The 17,682-nt window shown below is 55.1% G+C and overlaps 1 protein-coding gene across 6 annotated transcripts in view; it reads right to left on the bottom strand.

Moving 5' to 3' along the window:
• Window positions 1–17,682, bottom strand: part of NCAM1 (neural cell adhesion molecule 1) — a 97,628-nt gene that overhangs the window by 33,845 nt on the left and 46,101 nt on the right. For 3 of the 6 annotated variants that reach the window (XM_066564498.1, XM_066564500.1, XM_066564501.1), the window contains exons 4-14: window positions 17,378–17,521; window positions 16,415–16,552; window positions 15,661–15,778; window positions 14,440–14,615; window positions 13,212–13,354; window positions 9,066–9,095; window positions 3,268–3,418; window positions 2,473–2,657; window positions 2,050–2,146; window positions 935–1,105; window positions 189–320 (exon numbers count right to left, since the gene is read on the bottom strand). In XM_066564498.1, the coding sequence (XP_066420595.1) occupies window positions 189–320; window positions 935–1,105; window positions 2,050–2,146; window positions 2,473–2,657; window positions 3,268–3,418; window positions 9,066–9,095; window positions 13,212–13,354; window positions 14,440–14,615; window positions 15,661–15,778; window positions 16,415–16,552; window positions 17,378–17,521 (1,485 nt within the window). The remainder of the gene's footprint in view (window positions 1–188; window positions 321–934; window positions 1,106–2,049; window positions 2,147–2,472; window positions 2,658–3,267; window positions 3,419–9,065; window positions 9,096–13,211; window positions 13,355–14,439; window positions 14,616–15,660; window positions 15,779–16,414; window positions 16,553–17,377; window positions 17,522–17,682) is intronic. The other 3 variants (XM_066564499.1, XM_066564503.1, XM_066564502.1) reach the window with 1 other exon arrangement.

Genomic DNA, 17,682 nt, shown 5'->3' with positions numbered 1-17,682 from the left:
ACCAACCAGCGCACACGGAACAGCTCCTCCCTTCAAAGAAACCTTTGAATTACCAGCAAAACCCACCCCAGCCCAAACCCACAGAGAAACCAGAGGGTGCAGCGAGGTCTGTGAGAGAGAAGAGGTGAGATCCATGCACGGAGAGGCTGCAGGGAGCAGCAGGGGAGCCTGGGCTGGGCTGTACTTACGAACTGGCTGCGTCTTGAACTCGGCGGGCGGGCTGAGCTCCCCCACGCCCTTGCCATTGACTGCTGACAGCCTCACTGCATAGGTGGTCTCAGGCTTCAGCCCCGTGATGGTCACTGTCCCCTCCACGCTGGCTGCGGGGAGAAAAAGCACAGAAAAGCTCAGGGCTCAAAGAAAGAAATGAACAAAGTTTGTTTGTCCCCCATGCGGGGAGAAAAGGGATTAATAGACCTGGCTCTAGCTGGGATCACAGCACTGCAGTGGGGAATAAAATAAGAATTTCAGCTCCACATGGGATTGGTGGTGGAGGATTAAGCTCTGGAACAGAACTCTCCCTCTTACAACCCTCCCCAAATCAAAATTATTTTGCTTCATTTGACTCCAAAATGGATTTTGTGCCACAAGCACTGCTATAGATCACCTCAACAGGATGGCTTTGCTGCTGGAATAGCAGAGTTTATTGTCCAAGGGGGACCAAGGGGTGACAGATGAGAGTCCAAAAGCCTCCTGTGGGAAGCAGCAAGTGAAAACTGTAATTCCAACACAGGGTTCTTGACCTCTCAGCAAAGCCCAACCCTCATTTCCAGTTGAAAATTCCACATGTCCCTCACAGCAAATGCTCAAAATGTAAAAATGTTTAAAAACTTGTCTGGAGCCTCCAGCCTGAACCCTCCACCCTCCCTGGACAGCAAAGTCCATGTTTTTCAGCGCTGGTGGGGAAGGAACCAGTTTTTATTGTGACTCCTACCTTCCTTGGCATCGTAGAGCCTGGAGTGCCAGTCCCCCTCGCCCAGGGCCCTCCACTCCGCCTTGTACCTGAGGATGGGCACCCCGCCCGTGGCCTCGGGCTCCTCAAACTCCACCTGGGCGCTGCTGGAGTAGGGCTCCACCCTGCCGATGGAGGGCGACGAGGGCGTGTCTGGGGACAAGGGACAGCAGCGGTGAGACACGAGCGGGGCACACCCCGCAGCCCCTGGGCTCACACAGCACAGGACAGGGCTGGGGCTGAGCCTCTGAGGGGGTTTAGGCAGATTTAAAGATGTTAATTAGTGCACAGATGTTAATTTTGTCTCCTCTCTAAGAGGGTGGAGACTCCCAGTCCTTTCTCCAAAAGGGAACAACCAGGGCAGCGCAGCAAAATTATCCTGGATGCCATTCTGTCCCCAGTGTCCCTTCCACAGGGCTCTGAGTTCTGGATGCCACTCTGTCCCCAGTGTCCCTTCCACAGGGCTCTGATTTCACTCTGTCCCCACTGTCCTTTCCACTCCTGGGTGCCACTCTGTGCCCTCTGTCCCCTCCACAGGGCACTGCAGAGCTCCATGGTGGGAATCCATAAAATCACAGGGTTTTGGGAAAGCTGCAAAAGGCCTCAGAGACAGCAGAGCTGTGACTGGAGCTGAGCAGTAGCCATGAGATTGGTCAGCAGAGAAATTATGTAAGAAGCAGAAAAGACAAATAGAACAACGGTTTGTGTATTAATGCTTGGCTAGAACGACTCCCTAAGCTGCAGAAAAGTTTCTCTAGTGAGATATTAGGAAGTTTTAAGCTTAGTAATTGAGCTTAATAATCCCCAGATGTGCCCTGGAGCCCTCCCAGGCTGGCCCAGCTCTGAGATCCTGCAGCTCAGCTGCTCTCAGGGGTTTTGCTGAGCTGGGGTGCCCAAATCCGAGATCACAGCTCTGCCCAAGCACTCTGGGAGCACAGGCAAGAACAAACCCCTGGGGAAACGAGGGGCCAGAGATGCTGAGCAGCTCCAAGGCAGCAGGGAATGTGTGAACAGCCTCTCTGAAGGCAGGAGCTGCTGTCAGGAGCCAGCAGAGCAGGGCCCCCGTGTCACCCACCCTGGCTGCCCTCCCTGCTCACCTGCCTGCACCAGGATGAACTCGGAGGACTCCTGCCCGATGCGGTTCACGGCCGTGCAGTTGTAGTTCCCGAAGTCATTCTCTGAGTCTGGGGTCACCTGTGGGGGCGAGGAGGGCTCAGCTGGGATCACAAAACCCTTTCCACTCTGCCAAGGCACCTGAGTTTAGCTGGGGAGAAGCTACAATAAAATCCAGGTGTTTGTGCTCCCAGGGCAGTGGGCACAAAGCAGAGGCAGGCAGGGGCTGTCTCTTCTGCTACCTGATTTTCTTTTTCCTCCATTTCCTGCTCCTCTTTATCTTCCACAACCTGATTTTCTCAGAATTTATAAGCCAGAAACACCACCCCAACTTCACTTCTACCAAGGAGACCAGACTGAACTCCTTCATCATCACTTTTCTGATGGCACTCCTGGCTTTTCCTCACCTCCAGGTAACTTGCTGAGGGGGTGTTGTAGATCTTGATGTTGCTGTAGTTGGAGCTGGGGAGCAGCTGCCCATCCCGGAACCAGGAGATGACAGCGCTGGGGTAGGCAAACACCTCACAGGTGATGTTCACCTGGTTTCCTTCCCAGGTGTACACGGCCACAGGGCCCTGCAGCTTGGGGGCATCTGAAAGACACATTGGGGAAGAAAATTGGAGCCAGCCGAGCTCCCAAAAAAAGCCTCCCTGTAAGGATCCCTTGGCTGGAGTCCACCTCAATGCGGGAAAGGGAATCTAATGTGGGAAAGGGGAGCTGTCCTCTCCTGCAGGGCATGGGGAACATCTCCTGCTGAAGGGCACCAAGAGAAGGGCAGGAGCACACAGCAGCATGGGGCTGGGAAGGTGCTCCAGAGGAGAATTTGACTCCCAACAAATGGGACTGCAGCAGATCTGTGGTGAGCTGCAAAGAAGACCCAGGCACAGAGAACATCCTGAAACCTCTCAGATGGAGGCTTTCACCAGCCTGAGCTGCTTCTCAACTACAGAGAGAGTTATTGCAGCCTCTGACTTGTAATTAATTTCTCTTTCCTTTCATCACTGTGCTACAGCCCTTTGTAATGGTGATGAATGGACTATCTACCTGACCTTTTTTTTTTCCTTATATAATATAAATTGGTTTTTGGTTTAAATAAAAACACTTCTCACCCTCTACACCCTCACCCTCAGCAGCACCCAGGGGAGGGAACAGGGAACACAAGGAGGGAACAGGGAAGGAACCAGCCCCCCCAGGGCACTTACACTGCACCTCCAGGTACATGGCCTGCGAGTCCTGGCCGATGGTGTTGCTGGCAGTGCAGATGTACTCGCCCGCGTCCGTGTACTGGATGTCCTTGAGCGTCAGCGAGGAGACGCGAGCGTGGCTGCGCACCACGATCCGCCCGTCCAGCGTCTGCGACAGCACAGCCCGTCAGGGCAGGGGGCAGGGCACAGGGCACAGAGCACAGGGCACACAGCACAGGGCACACAGCACAGGGCACAGAGCACAGCCCATCAGGGCACACAGCACAGCCCGTCAGGGCAGGGGGCAGGGCACAGGGCACACAGCACAGGGCACACAGCACAGCCCATCAGGGCACACAGCACACAGCACAGGGCACACAGCACACAGCACAGGGCACACAGCACAGGGCACACAGCACAGCCCGTCAGGGCAGGGGGCAGGGCACAGGGCACACAGCACAGGGCACACAGCACAGGGCACACAGCACAGCCCATCAGGGCACAGGGCACAGAGCACAGGGCACACAGCACAGCCCGTCAGGGCACACAGCACAGGGCACACAGCACAGCCCATCAGGGCACAGGGCACACAGCACAGGGCACACAGCACAGCCCGTCAGGGCAGGGCACACAGCACAGGGCACACAGCACACAGCACAGGGCACACAGCACAGGGCACACAGCACAGCCCATCAGGGCACAGGGCACAGGGCACACAGCACAGCCCCTCAGGGCAGGGCACAGGGCACAGAGCACACAGCACAGCCCGTCAGGGCAGGGCACACAGCACAGCCCCTCAGGGCAAAGAGCACACCCTGTCAGGGCAGGGGGCAGAGCACAGGGCACACAGCACAGCCCCTCAGGGCACACAGCACAGGGCACACAGCACAGCCCATCAGGGCACAGAGCACACAGCACAGGGCACACAGCACAGCCCATCAGGGCACAGAGCACACAGCACAGGGCACACAGCACAGCCCGTCAGGGCAGGGGGCAGGGCACAGGGCACACAGCACAGGGCACACAGCACAGGGCACACAGCACAGCCCATCAGGGCACAGGGCACAGAGCACAGGGCACACAGCACAGCCCGTCAGGGCACACAGCACAGGGCACACAGCACAGCCCATCAGGGCACAGGGCACACAGCACAGGGCACACAGCACAGCCCGTCAGGGCAGGGGGCAGGGCACAGGGCACACAGCACAGGGCACACAGCACAGGGCACACAGCACAGCCCATCAGGGCACAGGGCACAGAGCACAGGGCACACAGCACAGCCCGTCAGGGCACACAGCACAGGGCACACAGCACAGCCCATCAGGGCACAGGGCACACAGCACAGGGCACACAGCACAGCCCGTCAGGGCAGGGCACACAGCACAGGGCACACAGCACACAGCACAGGGCACACAGCACAGGGCACACAGCACAGCCCATCAGGGCACAGGGCACAGGGCACACAGCACAGCCCCTCAGGGCAGGGCACAGGGCACAGAGCACACAGCACAGCCCGTCAGGGCAGGGCACACAGCACAGCCCCTCAGGGCAAAGAGCACACCCTGTCAGGGCAGGGGGCAGAGCACAGGGCACACAGCACAGCCCCTCAGGGCACACAGCACAGGGCACACAGCACAGCCCATCAGGGCACAGAGCACACAGCACAGGGCACACAGCACAGCCCATCAGGGCACAGAGCACACAGCACAGGGCACACAGCACAGCCCATCAGGGCACACAGCCCAGAGCACACAGCACAGCCCCTCAGGGGCAGCCCTGGGCACCCAGGGACACCCCAGCAGGGCACCCAGCCTGCCCTGGGATGGCACCCAGCCTGCCCCTGCCCCTGGCAGCCCCAGCGTCTGTGACAGCAGCACAGCCCGTCAGGGGCAGCCCTGGGACACACAGCCTGCCCTGGCAGCCCCAGGACAGCCCCAGAAGGGCACACAGCCTGTCAGGGCAGGGCACACAAACTGCCCTGGGATGGCACACAGCCTGCCCCTGCCCCTGCCAGTCCCAGGAGGGCACACAGCCCGTCAGGGCAGGGCACACTGACTGCCCCAGCTGGGCACACAGCCTGCCCCACAATGGCATATACCCAGCCCCAGGGCACCCCCAGGATGGCACACACCATGCCCCAGGATGGCACAAACCCTGCCCCAGGAAGTGACACCCCCTGGCTGAGCCAGCCCCCAGCACTGCAGATCCCTCACCTGAGGCCAGGTGAGAGCAGCAGGGGCAGCCCCTGTCACTGCGTGTGCAGTGGCTCAGAGCACTCAGGGGAAGGGGGAACATCAGAAGAAGGAGCAAAGTCTCAGCTCCCACACGGCTGAGAACACCACATAAACTGAGAACAAAGCTTCTCCCCAGGGTGGGAAATGCAGAGATCCAGCTCTGGTTAAAAAGTTTTGCCAGCGTGCAAAGAGGAAAAAAAAAAAAGAAAAGAAAAGAAAGGAAACCTCCCCAAAAGCTCCCAGACAGAGACAGAGAACCCAGCCCTTCCTGTCCTCCCAACAATACTGGTTTTATCTCAGTGCCCCTGAAATGGGGAAGGAAGATCAGATCCAGAGCTCAGAGCTGAATCAGGCAAAAAGGAAGCTCAGAACTTCCACCTGAACGTGGCACAGCAAGAGAGGAAAGGGCAGGGAAGAGGGCAAGAAAGGCTCTAGAGTCAGCCTTGCCCCAAGAAAATTCCAGAACCATTTCCCACACCAAGAGAGTGTGGGGATGCCACTGACAGAGAGAAACAAGGAATGCAAAATCCCCGGGGACTGCCAAGGGACTGCACCCACCCAGCCACCCCAGGCTGGCTTCCCTCTCCAGTTTGTCACCAAATCCATGAAAACACAAAGCCAGGGACTCCCCTCTCCCTCCTGCTGCTCCTGCCTCAGCCTGGAAGCACCAACTCCCTCCTGTAATTTCTGATTTTGCAGCACAAACACCAGGGAGTAAATCTGGCACTGTCAGGGCTGTGCCTGCTGCTGCATCCTGCCACCCTCCAGGAGCATCTGTTTCCTTGGAAGGTGCAGGACAAGTGCTGATAAATGAGTAAAACCCTGAGGATTTCCAACAGCCAAGTGCACAAAAAGCATCTCTGGTGTCTCAGATCTCTGGGCCTGAGCCTCTCTCTGTGCTGAGACAGGCAAAGCTTCTACAAATAAATCTCCTTTGTCACCTCAGTTAGCTCCAGCACCAGCTCATGGGCACCAGGCCAATTTCAAATGCATGAAAATAGCATCTTTTGATAACACACAAACAACTGGGTGTATTTCTCTCCTCTCCCCTGCAATTCCCTGCTGCAATCCCTGGCCAGTGCCACGAGCCACAGACTCCATCCCTGCCCTGGAGCAGTTATTCCATGGACATGTGGTGCTGTGGGCATCATTTCAGAGCCTGACATGAAGCTGCTGTGCTGCCACACCACTAAAACCTGCTTTTATCTCACTGCCCTGCTCTCCTTCTGTCTGAGTCTGGATTTCCCTCCCAAGCCCAGCTCATTCCAGCAGCACCAGCACTCCAGACCTGGGAATATTCTCAATATCTGTCTCTGGGACCTCACCCAGAAGAGTGGAAAGGACAAAACACCGGTGTGGGATCACCAGAGGTGATTCTAGAAAAGGCACTTTTACACCCAAATGGCTCCTGCCTTTCTCCCACCCCAAAGGAGAGCCAGGGAATCGTGGTCAGGGAGGATTCCACGAGCAATGCCACTCATTCTGAAAATAAAGCTTGGGGGTTTTAATGCAGAAAGGCAAAAGGGAAGAAAAAGAGAGATCAGGAAGAACACTCTAAGGAAGAGAACAAGGCCTAGCCAAGAAAGCACACTGAGGTTTTCTCTCTCCCTGCTGCAGCAGACAGGACAGGCAGGAATTTGGGAGCCAGATGCTGACATCTGCAACCCTTTTACTCAAATCCCCCAACAGCAAGGATCCAAATAACAAACTCCTAGTGCTGGGGAGAGCAGCTCGGTGGATCACTCCTCAGAACAGAGCAGGATGTTCTCTCTATTGCCAATTATTGCAATTTATCTTATTGCAGGCATTTCCCCCAAATTCTGGCCATGCCCTGGGGCACAGCCACTGTGATCAGAGCTCAGGGCCAGAGGGGGAGAGCAGAGACAAATAAACTGCATTTATCCCCTGCCCTTCACCTTCTGGAGCTTTCAGCTTTCCCAAACAAGGGATAATTCTGCACAGTCCTGCCTGCCCCTCACTCCCACACCCCCACAAACCCCTGAAAACCCCAACACAGGCAGGAATTGCACTGAGGAAGAGGAGGGGTCTCTCCTTGCTCTGTGCTTGCAGAGCAGTGTTTGATATTTGCATTTAACTGCAGCCCTGAACGCTCCTAATGCTGCACCCATTCCCAGTCACCAGTCTGGGGTGTCACTGGGGGTACCCAGAGATGCTGCCAGGACTGACTCCACCTCCTAACCCGAAATTCCTTCAGTAAAAGTGAAATATTTAATGTCAAACATTCCCTGACCTTCCTTTTGCTGCTGGAATCCACTGCTAAAAGCCCCCAGGCAACTTTAAAGCAATTTAAAAGCAATTTTAGAGAGATGCCCTGCACCCCGCTGGGGTATTTTAAGACACAGAGGCAGTAAGAAATTTAGAGACAGCAAACTTAATAGTATTAGTGCTCATATTAATCAAAAGCTGGAGAGAGAGAGCACAGAGAAAACAGTGGGGCAGGGAGGGGACAGCTGGGACAGGAATTCCTCTGAGGCCTGGGGAGATGCAGCGACTCAAATTCCGAATTCTTCAGCGCAAACTGCTCTGAGAATCCGATGCCTCCTCCTGCCACAGCCCAGCAGATTATCCTGAAGGGAGAATGGGCAGGATCTCCCCATGAAACACAGCTGGGTGGTGCTCAAGTTACAGCTTCCCTTTGCTCGCTCTCTGGGATTTGGGATGGCTTCAAAATGATTTAAAAAATCAGAGCCTCCACTAAGTTGATCCTAAAAATACAAATCCAAGTCACCCAGTTCTGACAGCTCATTTTGTTCTCCACCTGACCCCTGTTATTTGCTTGGGAACTTTCCTTCTGGTCCATTTTGAAGCAAGAGGGCTACAAATCAGCTGCATTATTATTATTATTATTATTATTATTATTATTATTATTATTGTTATTGTTATTGTTATTATAGCACAGCACTGAATGTGAAATAAAATCAAACCCAATTTGCACCAACCCCAGTCCCTGCATTATCCCACCTCCCCCTCGCTGACCCTTAAAAATCAAAGACAAATGGAAATAATTGAGCAATTTGGAGCATTTTCTGCAGAAATGCCCCTCGTGCAAGGTTTCTCTGCATTGGTTTGGAGCATGATGCAGTTTCCTTCACACAGAAGGTCAAACTGAAGGAGTGCCATGAGCAAATAGGTGAGTTGGCTGGAGCAGAGGAGGCTTTCCTGGGGAAAAATGACTTTCCCAAAATGCAGGGTAGTGCTAATTCTTGCCTCTCTGAACGAGAGGATGATTCACACTGGCAGCACAGAAAAAAAAAATGGTGAAAAGAACATTTTTACATTTGCTTTTCATTTTAATTGCCTTTCCTTTCATTTTTAGGTGATGAGCAGAGTTCCTCACTCCCAACACAGCCACTTTGCTCATCCAAAAATTGCATCACTACATGCCAAGCAATTTCTACCTCTAGAAGCTGCTTCTTGTATGTACTGGTAATTCAAGTGGGTCAGATTAATGCTTGTTTAGTTGGTTACTGCACTAGAGATTTGTTAATCTGTCATGCTTAGAAGAGAAACCAAAAACCAAGAACCTAAAGAAGTTTTGCTAAAGCTCTGAGAATCTGATACCTCTTGTTTCTCGGGCCGGGTCCACGAAGCCTGGAGAGAACAGATATAGAACACAACAACAACGACAGAAAAAAAGCAATAAAAGTTTGTCAAAGGTTGCTTTCAGGTACCAGTGTTTGCAGCACATTGAGCTGGGTGCACATGCAGGCTCCAAGCTGAACATCTCCTCTGTGTGGGGTGGGGGGATCACAGCTTCCCTCTCCCATCAGTTTCAGGCTGGAATTCGCCATTTCACAGCCTCTGTTTTGGTTTTTAAATAGCTAAAAAAGGCTGCTGGCACCTCAAGGCTGATTTATTACATCAGGGACTGTTTCCTTTGTCACATCTCACCTTTCCTACACACCTGGTGCTCAGGAAGCGCCTCTGCCCACTGAGCTGCTGAGGGCAGCCCCAGTGTTGTGCCCCTGGTCCGTTTGCCACCCCACACCGATTAATTAATGCTAATTAAAGTGCTCATCATGCATTTGGAGGCCTGGTTCCATGCAGGCTGTGCCAGGAGGAGGAGCAGCCCCAGCCCAGCTCCCTGTGCTCAGGGATGGCAGCACCCAGCCCCAGAGTAGTGGAACATGCCCAAAGCTCACTGCAAAGCAAATATTTCCCACTCAGAGAGAGCCACCAGCAGCAAGGACCACGTTCCCTGTGGCTCACAGAGAGCCAGGCTGCTGTGCTCCATTCCCCCCCTGTAATTTATATTTCAGCTCCCTATGATTTGTTCAGGAGTCAAAAATCCCCAGGGTGGCAGCACTGGCTGAGAGGCCCAGTGACATCGTGGGGGGGTCACAGCACACACGGGTGACAGGCATGGAGATGGAGGCTCAGGGAATGAGGATCAGAAACAGAGCCCTGCTGCCAGGGGACACTGAGATAGCACAGATGGGACACAGGGGACACAATGGGCTGGGCTGGCACTGGGACAGGAGCACAGGGAGCCCTGCAGGAAGGCCCAGTGACACCACAGGGGTTAAACTGAGTTTGGGATGCAGGAGGGAGCTGATCCCTCTGCTCCTCACTCGTTTCTTGAGAAGATGCTCCCTTGTTTTCTGCCCTGCAAGGAATTTTGGGCAGGGAGAGAAGCTCTCAGGAGAGCCAGCTCTGGATAAAGGATCAAGGATGTGTGTCTGGGATGCAGGAGGGGGAATTCAGAGCTGATTCCTCTGCTCCTCAGTCCTTTACTGTTTTCAGAGATGTTTTCTGCCCTGCAGGGAATGGAGAGCAGGGGGAGCAGCTCCCAGGAGATCCAGCCCTGGATAAAGGATCAGGGACCTGCAGAGCTTTTCCCTCCCATCCCCACAGGCTGAGCTGCACTGCTGGGTGACAAACCCAGCCATGTCCCCGCACTGCCTGAGCTCTCCCAGGCTGGGACAGCCCCAAATCTGCCAGGAGACACAGCTGAACTAAACCTGCCTCTTCCTTTGGGGCTTTGGGTGGGTTTTCCAGAATGTTTTGGGAGGTGAGGCATCTCTACACCTCTAAAACCTTCACTGAGGGATCATTACAAGAGCAAACAACACAAAGCAAGAGAGAAGCATCCAAGTACCTGGATAACAGAAATGTTCAAAAGTGGGTTTGAAAATTCCTAAAATAGCATTGTTTGTCCTGCATCAAAGACCATCCACTTCCCTGTGCTGGCCCAGAGAAAGAAAGTGGAGAATAAACTGAATATATGCATCTGGAACAGAATATTTAATAGAATTAAATATTCTAATAGAATTTGTAGTAGAGTATTTATAGAGCTGTTCTGACCTCAGGGTTTTCTGGACATCTGAAAGGTTTCCCTCAACTCAGAGCACAAGAGAGAGAATGAGAAAAGTACAAGACAAACCGAAACAAAATGCACACACACACACACAAAATAATCCAGCCTAGAAAGTGCACGTGATATGATAAAACAATGTTTGTCCTGAAGGTTTGAACCAGCCCATGAACACATGGCAGCACCTCAAACCTTGGCTTTTCCCCCATCTCAAGTGTCAGAGCATGAACATTCCCCTTGCTATTGATCACCCACCTGAGAGCAGCAAGCAGAGTCTCAAAAACCAGCAAAAATGAGTTAGCAGTTTTGCACTGGGCTGTGATGGATTAACTGGCCTCAGAGGGGCGGCTCCTCTACCACTTATTCAGCTTTTGCATCCCCTCCCTGCACAAGTCTGTCCATGGCTGGGATCCAAACTGCAGAGCCAGCAGCACTGGAGCCCTTGGCACCTCCCAGGGCTAACAGAGACACAAACCCATGAATAAATAACCTCCAATCCTGCCCAAACAGGTGCCCCAGGCAGGCCGCAGCTTCTGCAGGCACAGGAAACATTCCCTGCACACTGCAGGGATTCACAGCAGCCCTGGGATCCAAGAGATGCTGAGAAAGAACTGAAGCTGCAGAACTCTGGCACCCTGATTAATAAAGTTACACATGGACAACGAGGGGAGGGGCTGACGTCATGGGGGCAATTAAAAAAGCTCATTTAGGAGCTGCAGGGCAGCTGTGGGGAGCAGGGACAGTGGACACCTCTGTTGCTCCAAGACTTTCAGAGTGTCACACTGAGCCAGAGCCCCTGGCATGGCCAAGGCAGCTGAGCCCTGAAATATCATCCTGTTAATAGGAGATTATTAATTAGCAACAACTCCTCACTCCTGCTTCTGTATAGGCCTTCTCTGGCTCCAAATTCTGCCTCCTGATCACTCATGAAACATCTCCAGTGCAGCAGCAGCACACCCAGCCTGCTCTAATTAAAGGAGCAATAACAACACCATCACTCTCTTTCAAGAAGGAAAAAAACTGCTAATTATTTTTGCCTTTTAAGAACAAAATGGTGTTGATGGGATCAACAGAACGGGTGAGCACAAAAGGCAGGCAGGCTTTTGTGCTCTGGGGATGTGCAGTGTCAGAGGGCAGCAGGGAGCAGGGATGGACAGGCTCACTGTGGCTCCTGGAGAGGGAGCAGCCCTCACCTGCACCTGCCCAGCTCTGGGGGCTCATCCCCCCTGCCAGATGTTCCCTGCAGCTGGAGGAGCTGCTCTGAACAGGGTTTGGAGTGTCCCCAATTGAATCCCCCCAGTGAACACAGCAGGAATTGCAGGAGGTGCTCAGAGCCCAGGTGGCTCTCACAGGAGGGCACCTGTGGCACTGCCCCAGGTGTGCCCCAGCTGTGACACTGCTCAGGGTGTGGCACTGCTGCAGGGGTGGCACTGCCCCAGGTGTGCCCCTGTGACACTGCTCAGGGTGTGGCACTGCCCCAGGTGTGCCTCTGTGACACTGCTCAGGGTGTGGCACTGCTGCAGGTGTGGCTGTGCCCCAGGTGTGCCCCAGCTGTGACACTGCTCAGGGTGTGGCACTGCTGCAGGTGTGGCACTGCCCCAGGTGTGCCCCTGTGACACTGCCCTAAGTGTGGCACCTGTGACACTGCTGCAGGTGTGGCTGTGCCCCAGGTGTGCCCCAGCTGTGACACTGCTCAGGGTGTGGCACTGCTGCAGGTGTGGCACTGCCCCAGGTGTGCCCCTGTGACACTGCCCTAAGTGTGGCACCTGTGACACTGCTCAGGGTGTGGCTGTGCCCCAGGTGTGCCCCAGCTGTGACACTGCTCAGGGTGTGGCACTGCCCCAGGTGTGGCTGTGCCCGAGGTGTGCCCCTGTGACACTGCCCTAGGTGTGGCACCTGTGACACTGCTCAGGGTGTGGCACTGCCTCAGGTGTGGCTGTGCCCGAGGTGTGCCCCTGTGACACTGCTCAGGGTGTGGCACTGCTGCAGATGTGACACTGCCCCAGGTGTGGCACCAGTGACACTGCTCAGGGTGTGGCACTGCTGCAGGTGTGGCACTGCTGCAGGTGTGCCCCAGTTGTGTCACTGTCACAGGTGTGGCAGTGCCCCAGGTGTGCCCCAGGTGTGGCAGAGCCCCAGGTGTGCCCCAGGTGTGGCAGAGCCCCAGGTTAAATTATGGAAAACTCCTCCATAATGGGAGGAGAAGGGGCTGGTCCCTCCGAGCTGCAGTGCAATAACTGCATGGAGTGGCAGTGCCCCAGGTGTGCCCCAGGTGTGCCCCAGGTGTGGCAGTGCCCCCCCAGCAGCAGCACAGCCCCCCCATGCCCCCATGCAGGGCCAGGGGCTGTGCTGAGCCCCCCAGGCCTGGCAGGGCTGCACCTTTACACCTTTACCTTCTCCTCGCTGCTGATGTTCCTGCTGGAGCTCCTCCAGGTGATGGAGGGGATGGGGTCCCCCGAGGCCTCGCAGGTCAGCGTGATCTGATCCTCCAGCTCCATGGCTGTCTTGTTCTCCACGTAGGTGATCTTGGGTTTGGCTGGGGAGGAGGAGGAGGAAAAGGAGCCTTGGCTCAGGGGGGCTCAGGGTGAGCAGCGCTGGGGAGAGCTGGGACCATCTGGGACCATCTCCTGCCCGCTGGGGAAGGGGCACAGGGGCTTTCAGCAGGGCACCTCCTGCTCAAGGGAAGGACCTGGAGAACCTCTCGTGCTCATTCCCACAGCTGAGGCTCCAAGGAGGAGCCAGTTCAGAGGGCACAAATGCTCTCCCCTGGGATTACCAGCTCCCCCTTCCACCCCCCTGCCCAAATCAGCCCTTTGCCAAGCAGCTTGGGCAGGTGGCTGCACACAGGGCAGGGAGAATTCCACATTCCCCAGCACTTCCATACCCCTGGGAGGCAGGGAGAATTCCACATTCCCCAACAATTCCAGACCCCTGGGAGGGAGGGAGAATTCCACATTCCCCAACACTTCCAGACCTTGGGAGGGAGGGAGAATTCCACATTCCCCAGCACCTCCATACCCCTGGGAGGGAGGGAGAATTCCACATTCCCCAACACTTCCAGACCTTGGGAGGGAGGGAGAATTCCACATTCCCCAACAATTCCAGACCCCTGGGAGGGAGGGAGAATTCCACATTCCCCAACAATTCCAGACCCCTGGGAGGCAGGGAGAATTCCACATTCCCCAACAATTCCAGACCCCTGGGAGGCAGGGAGAATCCCGCATTCCCCAGCACCTCCATACCCCTGGGAGGGAGGGAAGCTCCTGATTCACCCCTGCAAGCCTGAGGTCACTCCCACAGTGCTGGGGTGGAGCTCACCTCCCCATCCAGGCTGCAGCAAGCCCCACTCAAGTGCTAAACCCCTTTTAACAGCAGCTTTGGTGGATCAGGACTCCAGGAAATATCCTGGAGGGCACTTCCAGCAGGCTGTGGGTGTGACCCAGCAGCCCTGGCTGTGCTGGAGCAGACAGGAGCTGGGATGGACAGGATGGATGGCTCCGGACAGGAGCTCCAACACACCCAGCACGGCACAGGGGCACAGGCATGAATTAACCGGGACCAAGAGCTCCCCCAGCTCCCCCCATGTGCCCAGCACCCAGCTGGGCTGCCAGGGGCTGTTACCAAAGACTTTGAGGTGGATGGTGGCATCAGCCTCTCCAGCCTTGTTCTCAGCAATGCAGATGTACTCGGCCTCGTCGCTCTTGTCCACCCTGTGGATCACCAGCTCGGAGCCATCCGAGTTGAAGCTGTATTTGTCGTCGTCCTCCTCCTCCTCCTCCTCCACGGGCTCTCCATCCCTGGGGGCACAGAGCACAGGGGGCTGTGGTGGCAGCAGCCAGCCCAGCCTGGTTCAGGCCTGGCCATGCAGTCGTTGCCCTGCAGCTCAGAGGGACCAGCCCCTTCTCCTCTCCCCGTGGGCTCCAGAGCTCAGCTGGAGACCCATTCCCACCCCTTCCTGCCCCAGCCCTCACCTCCTGGCACAGCACAGAGCTGTAACCCCCCCAAAGGTGGTTTCTTGCCTACCAAGGCAACACTCCAAGCTGCCATCAGCCTTTCCAGGTCCCTCTGTGCTCCTAACCTTCACCAAAGGCTGCAGAATTCCAGTGGGAGTGGGAATCACTGCCTGGCAAAGCAGTGCAGGGAGCTGGGAGGGGACACAGCTGAGCAATGGGGAGAACTGAAGGAATCCCTTGGTTTGCTTTGCTTTATTAAACTGTTTTTATCTCAACCAACAGCACTTTCACCCTCAGATTCTCCTCCCTGGGTGGGCTCTGTGCTCCCAGCCTGACCCACAGCAGAAGGTGGTGTCACTGTCACATTTTCTGGAAAATCCCCTTGCCCAGGATTTTGCTCCTGGGAAGCTGAGAAGCCTCAGAGGAAAATGAAAACAATAATTATCTGATTGGCTTCTCCTGTGTTTTGCTGCTTTGGAATGTGGTTGGAGATTGTTTATCCAACAGGTGCATGTTTGATTGGTTTCATGTGAATTGTTTTAACTTAATGACCAATCACAGCCAAGCTGTGTCAGGACTCTGGAAGGAGTCCTGAGTTTTTCATTATTATCTTTGTAGCCTTCTGTCTGTATCCTTTCTCTATTCTTTAGTATAGCATAATATAATATAATATGATATGATATAATATAATATAATATAATAATTTAGCCTTCTGAGAACACAGCCTCAGACATTCCTTCCTTTGACCCAGAAAATACAACAAGGTGACCTCAGCCCCATCACAAGGCCATTGCTGTGAGCAAAACCAGCTCATCCCAGCCAGAACATTCCCTTTCCTTTGCAGGGGAAGCAGCCCTGGCCCAGCAGGACCCTGCACACAGCATCTTACTTTGTCCAGGACACGGTGGGCTCGGGGAAGCCGTCAGCATCGCAGGCCAGGGTGACAGACTGGCTGAGGTTGGCAGTGGCGTTCATGGTGCTCTGCCTGGCACGCACAGAGGGAGGCACTGCAAGAGAGCAGAGCCAGGGTGAGCTGGGCAGGACAAAGGTGTGAGCCACAGAGAGCTCCTGGGCACCTCTGGTGGCACCCAAAAACCCTGTGAGCATCACCACCTGCAGGGTTTGATCAGTCATAACTAGGGAGTCTGAGACATGGCCAAAGTCACCAGCACAGGGAGCTGCTGGGCACCTCTGGCACCACTCACCCAAAAACCCTGTCAGCACCATCACCTGCAGGGTTTTATCAGCAGGTTTGAGGCATGGCCAAAGTCATGAACCACAGAGAACCCCTGTGCACCTCTGGCACCACTCACCCAAACCCTGTCAGCACCACCTCCTGCAGGGTTTGATCAGCGAGTTTGAGGCATGGCCAAAGTCATCGGCACAGGGGAGAAAGGGAAGTGGGTGGGGAGACAAAAAAGAAACCATTGTGGTGGCCAGAACCACTCGTGAGTGCCACCAAGCTCAGCTCCTCACTCGAACCCTCAGGCTCCTCGAGGGGTTATTTTCCTGTAAACACCTGGCAAACGCTCCCCGTGTTCCATGGACATTTTACTGGACACAGCAGAGGAAGAGGATGGTGTGAGTGTGAGGCAGCAGCTCCTGCAGCAGCCTGGGGTGAGGTGCTGCTGCCAGCCCCTCACCGTTGACGATGACCTGGATGTCCTTGAAGTTGATCTCCCCACGGGCCAGGATCCTCCCCTCACACCTGTAGGTGCCCTCATCTGTCTTCTTGATGCCCCGGATCTGCAGGTAGTTGTTGGACAGAACGATGAAGCGCACTGCAAAGCACAAAGAAAGGCAAGGGAAGCTCACTCAGCCTCTCCTCTCCCTCTCCTCTCCCTCCCCACCAGAACTGGATCTGCTGCTGGATCTGCCTCTGCCTCTGCCCCTGCCCTGGGGCTGTGCTCAGGGAGGTGAACAGATCCAGGGGGACACAGCAGACCTGGCTGAACAATGGGGTGCACTGAAGGAATCCCTTGGTTTGGTCTGCTTTGCTTTGTTAAACTGTTTTTATCTCAACCAACAGGATTTTCAGCCTCAGATTCTCCTCCCTGCGTGGGCTCTGCGCTCCCAGCCTAAGCCGCAGCAGAAGGTGACCTCAGCCCCACCACGAGGTGCCACAGACACATTCACACTGCATCACACCAGCCAGGGAGCAGTTTGGGACTCATGCCCCTGCCCAGGGCTCCAGCCTCACCACCTGTGTGCCAGGTGTGGGAAACCTGCTCAGCTGGAGTCAGGGCATGTGCCAGCCCCTCTGGACACAGCTGGCTGGAGCACTTGGGAAGAAAGGGAAATGTTCTTGCAAGGAGCTTCCAGCCCCTTTCCTCAGGAAGGTGGAGGGTGTCACAACACCCAGCTTTTCTGTCTGATGGCATTTCTTTCATCTGTATTTTATTTCCAGCATTCCTTGGCTGATTCTGGTGCCAAAGCCTGGTGGCCACTTCAGTGGGAACGTGATTGCCCTGCCACAGGCAAACCACAGCACCTGGGGTGACTAAATCCACATCCCATGGCCTTGGGTCGGGCACAGCTGCTTCCCCATCCCTTGTGACCACCAGCACTGTGTGTGGGAGGGAGATGGACAAGAAGCAAGCCCTTACCATCCTTTTTGAGGATGACATCCCTGCCTTTGTGCTTCCAGATGATGGTGGGGGGCAGCGAGCTGACCACGTCGCACACGATCACAGCGTCGTCCCCTTCCTTGAACTCCTGGGGGGTGGGAGCGTTCTTGAACATCAGCTTTTCTGGAAAATGGGAATGGAGAGGGTCACTGCAGCTTCCTCAGCACAGCTGGAGCAGAGAAACCCCCAAACCCCAGAGATCTCCTTGTTCCCAGGGGAGGATCGAGGTGGGAGTGAATCACTGCCCACAGGATGCCTCTTACTGTGATATTTTATAAAAATCC

The sequence above is a fragment of the Molothrus aeneus genome, chromosome 22, assembly GCF_037042795.1.
Source record: "Molothrus aeneus isolate 106 chromosome 22, BPBGC_Maene_1.0, whole genome shotgun sequence".
NCBI lineage: Eukaryota > Metazoa > Chordata > Aves > Passeriformes > Icteridae > Molothrus > Molothrus aeneus.
This window is presented reverse-complemented; position numbering and strand designations above follow the sequence as displayed.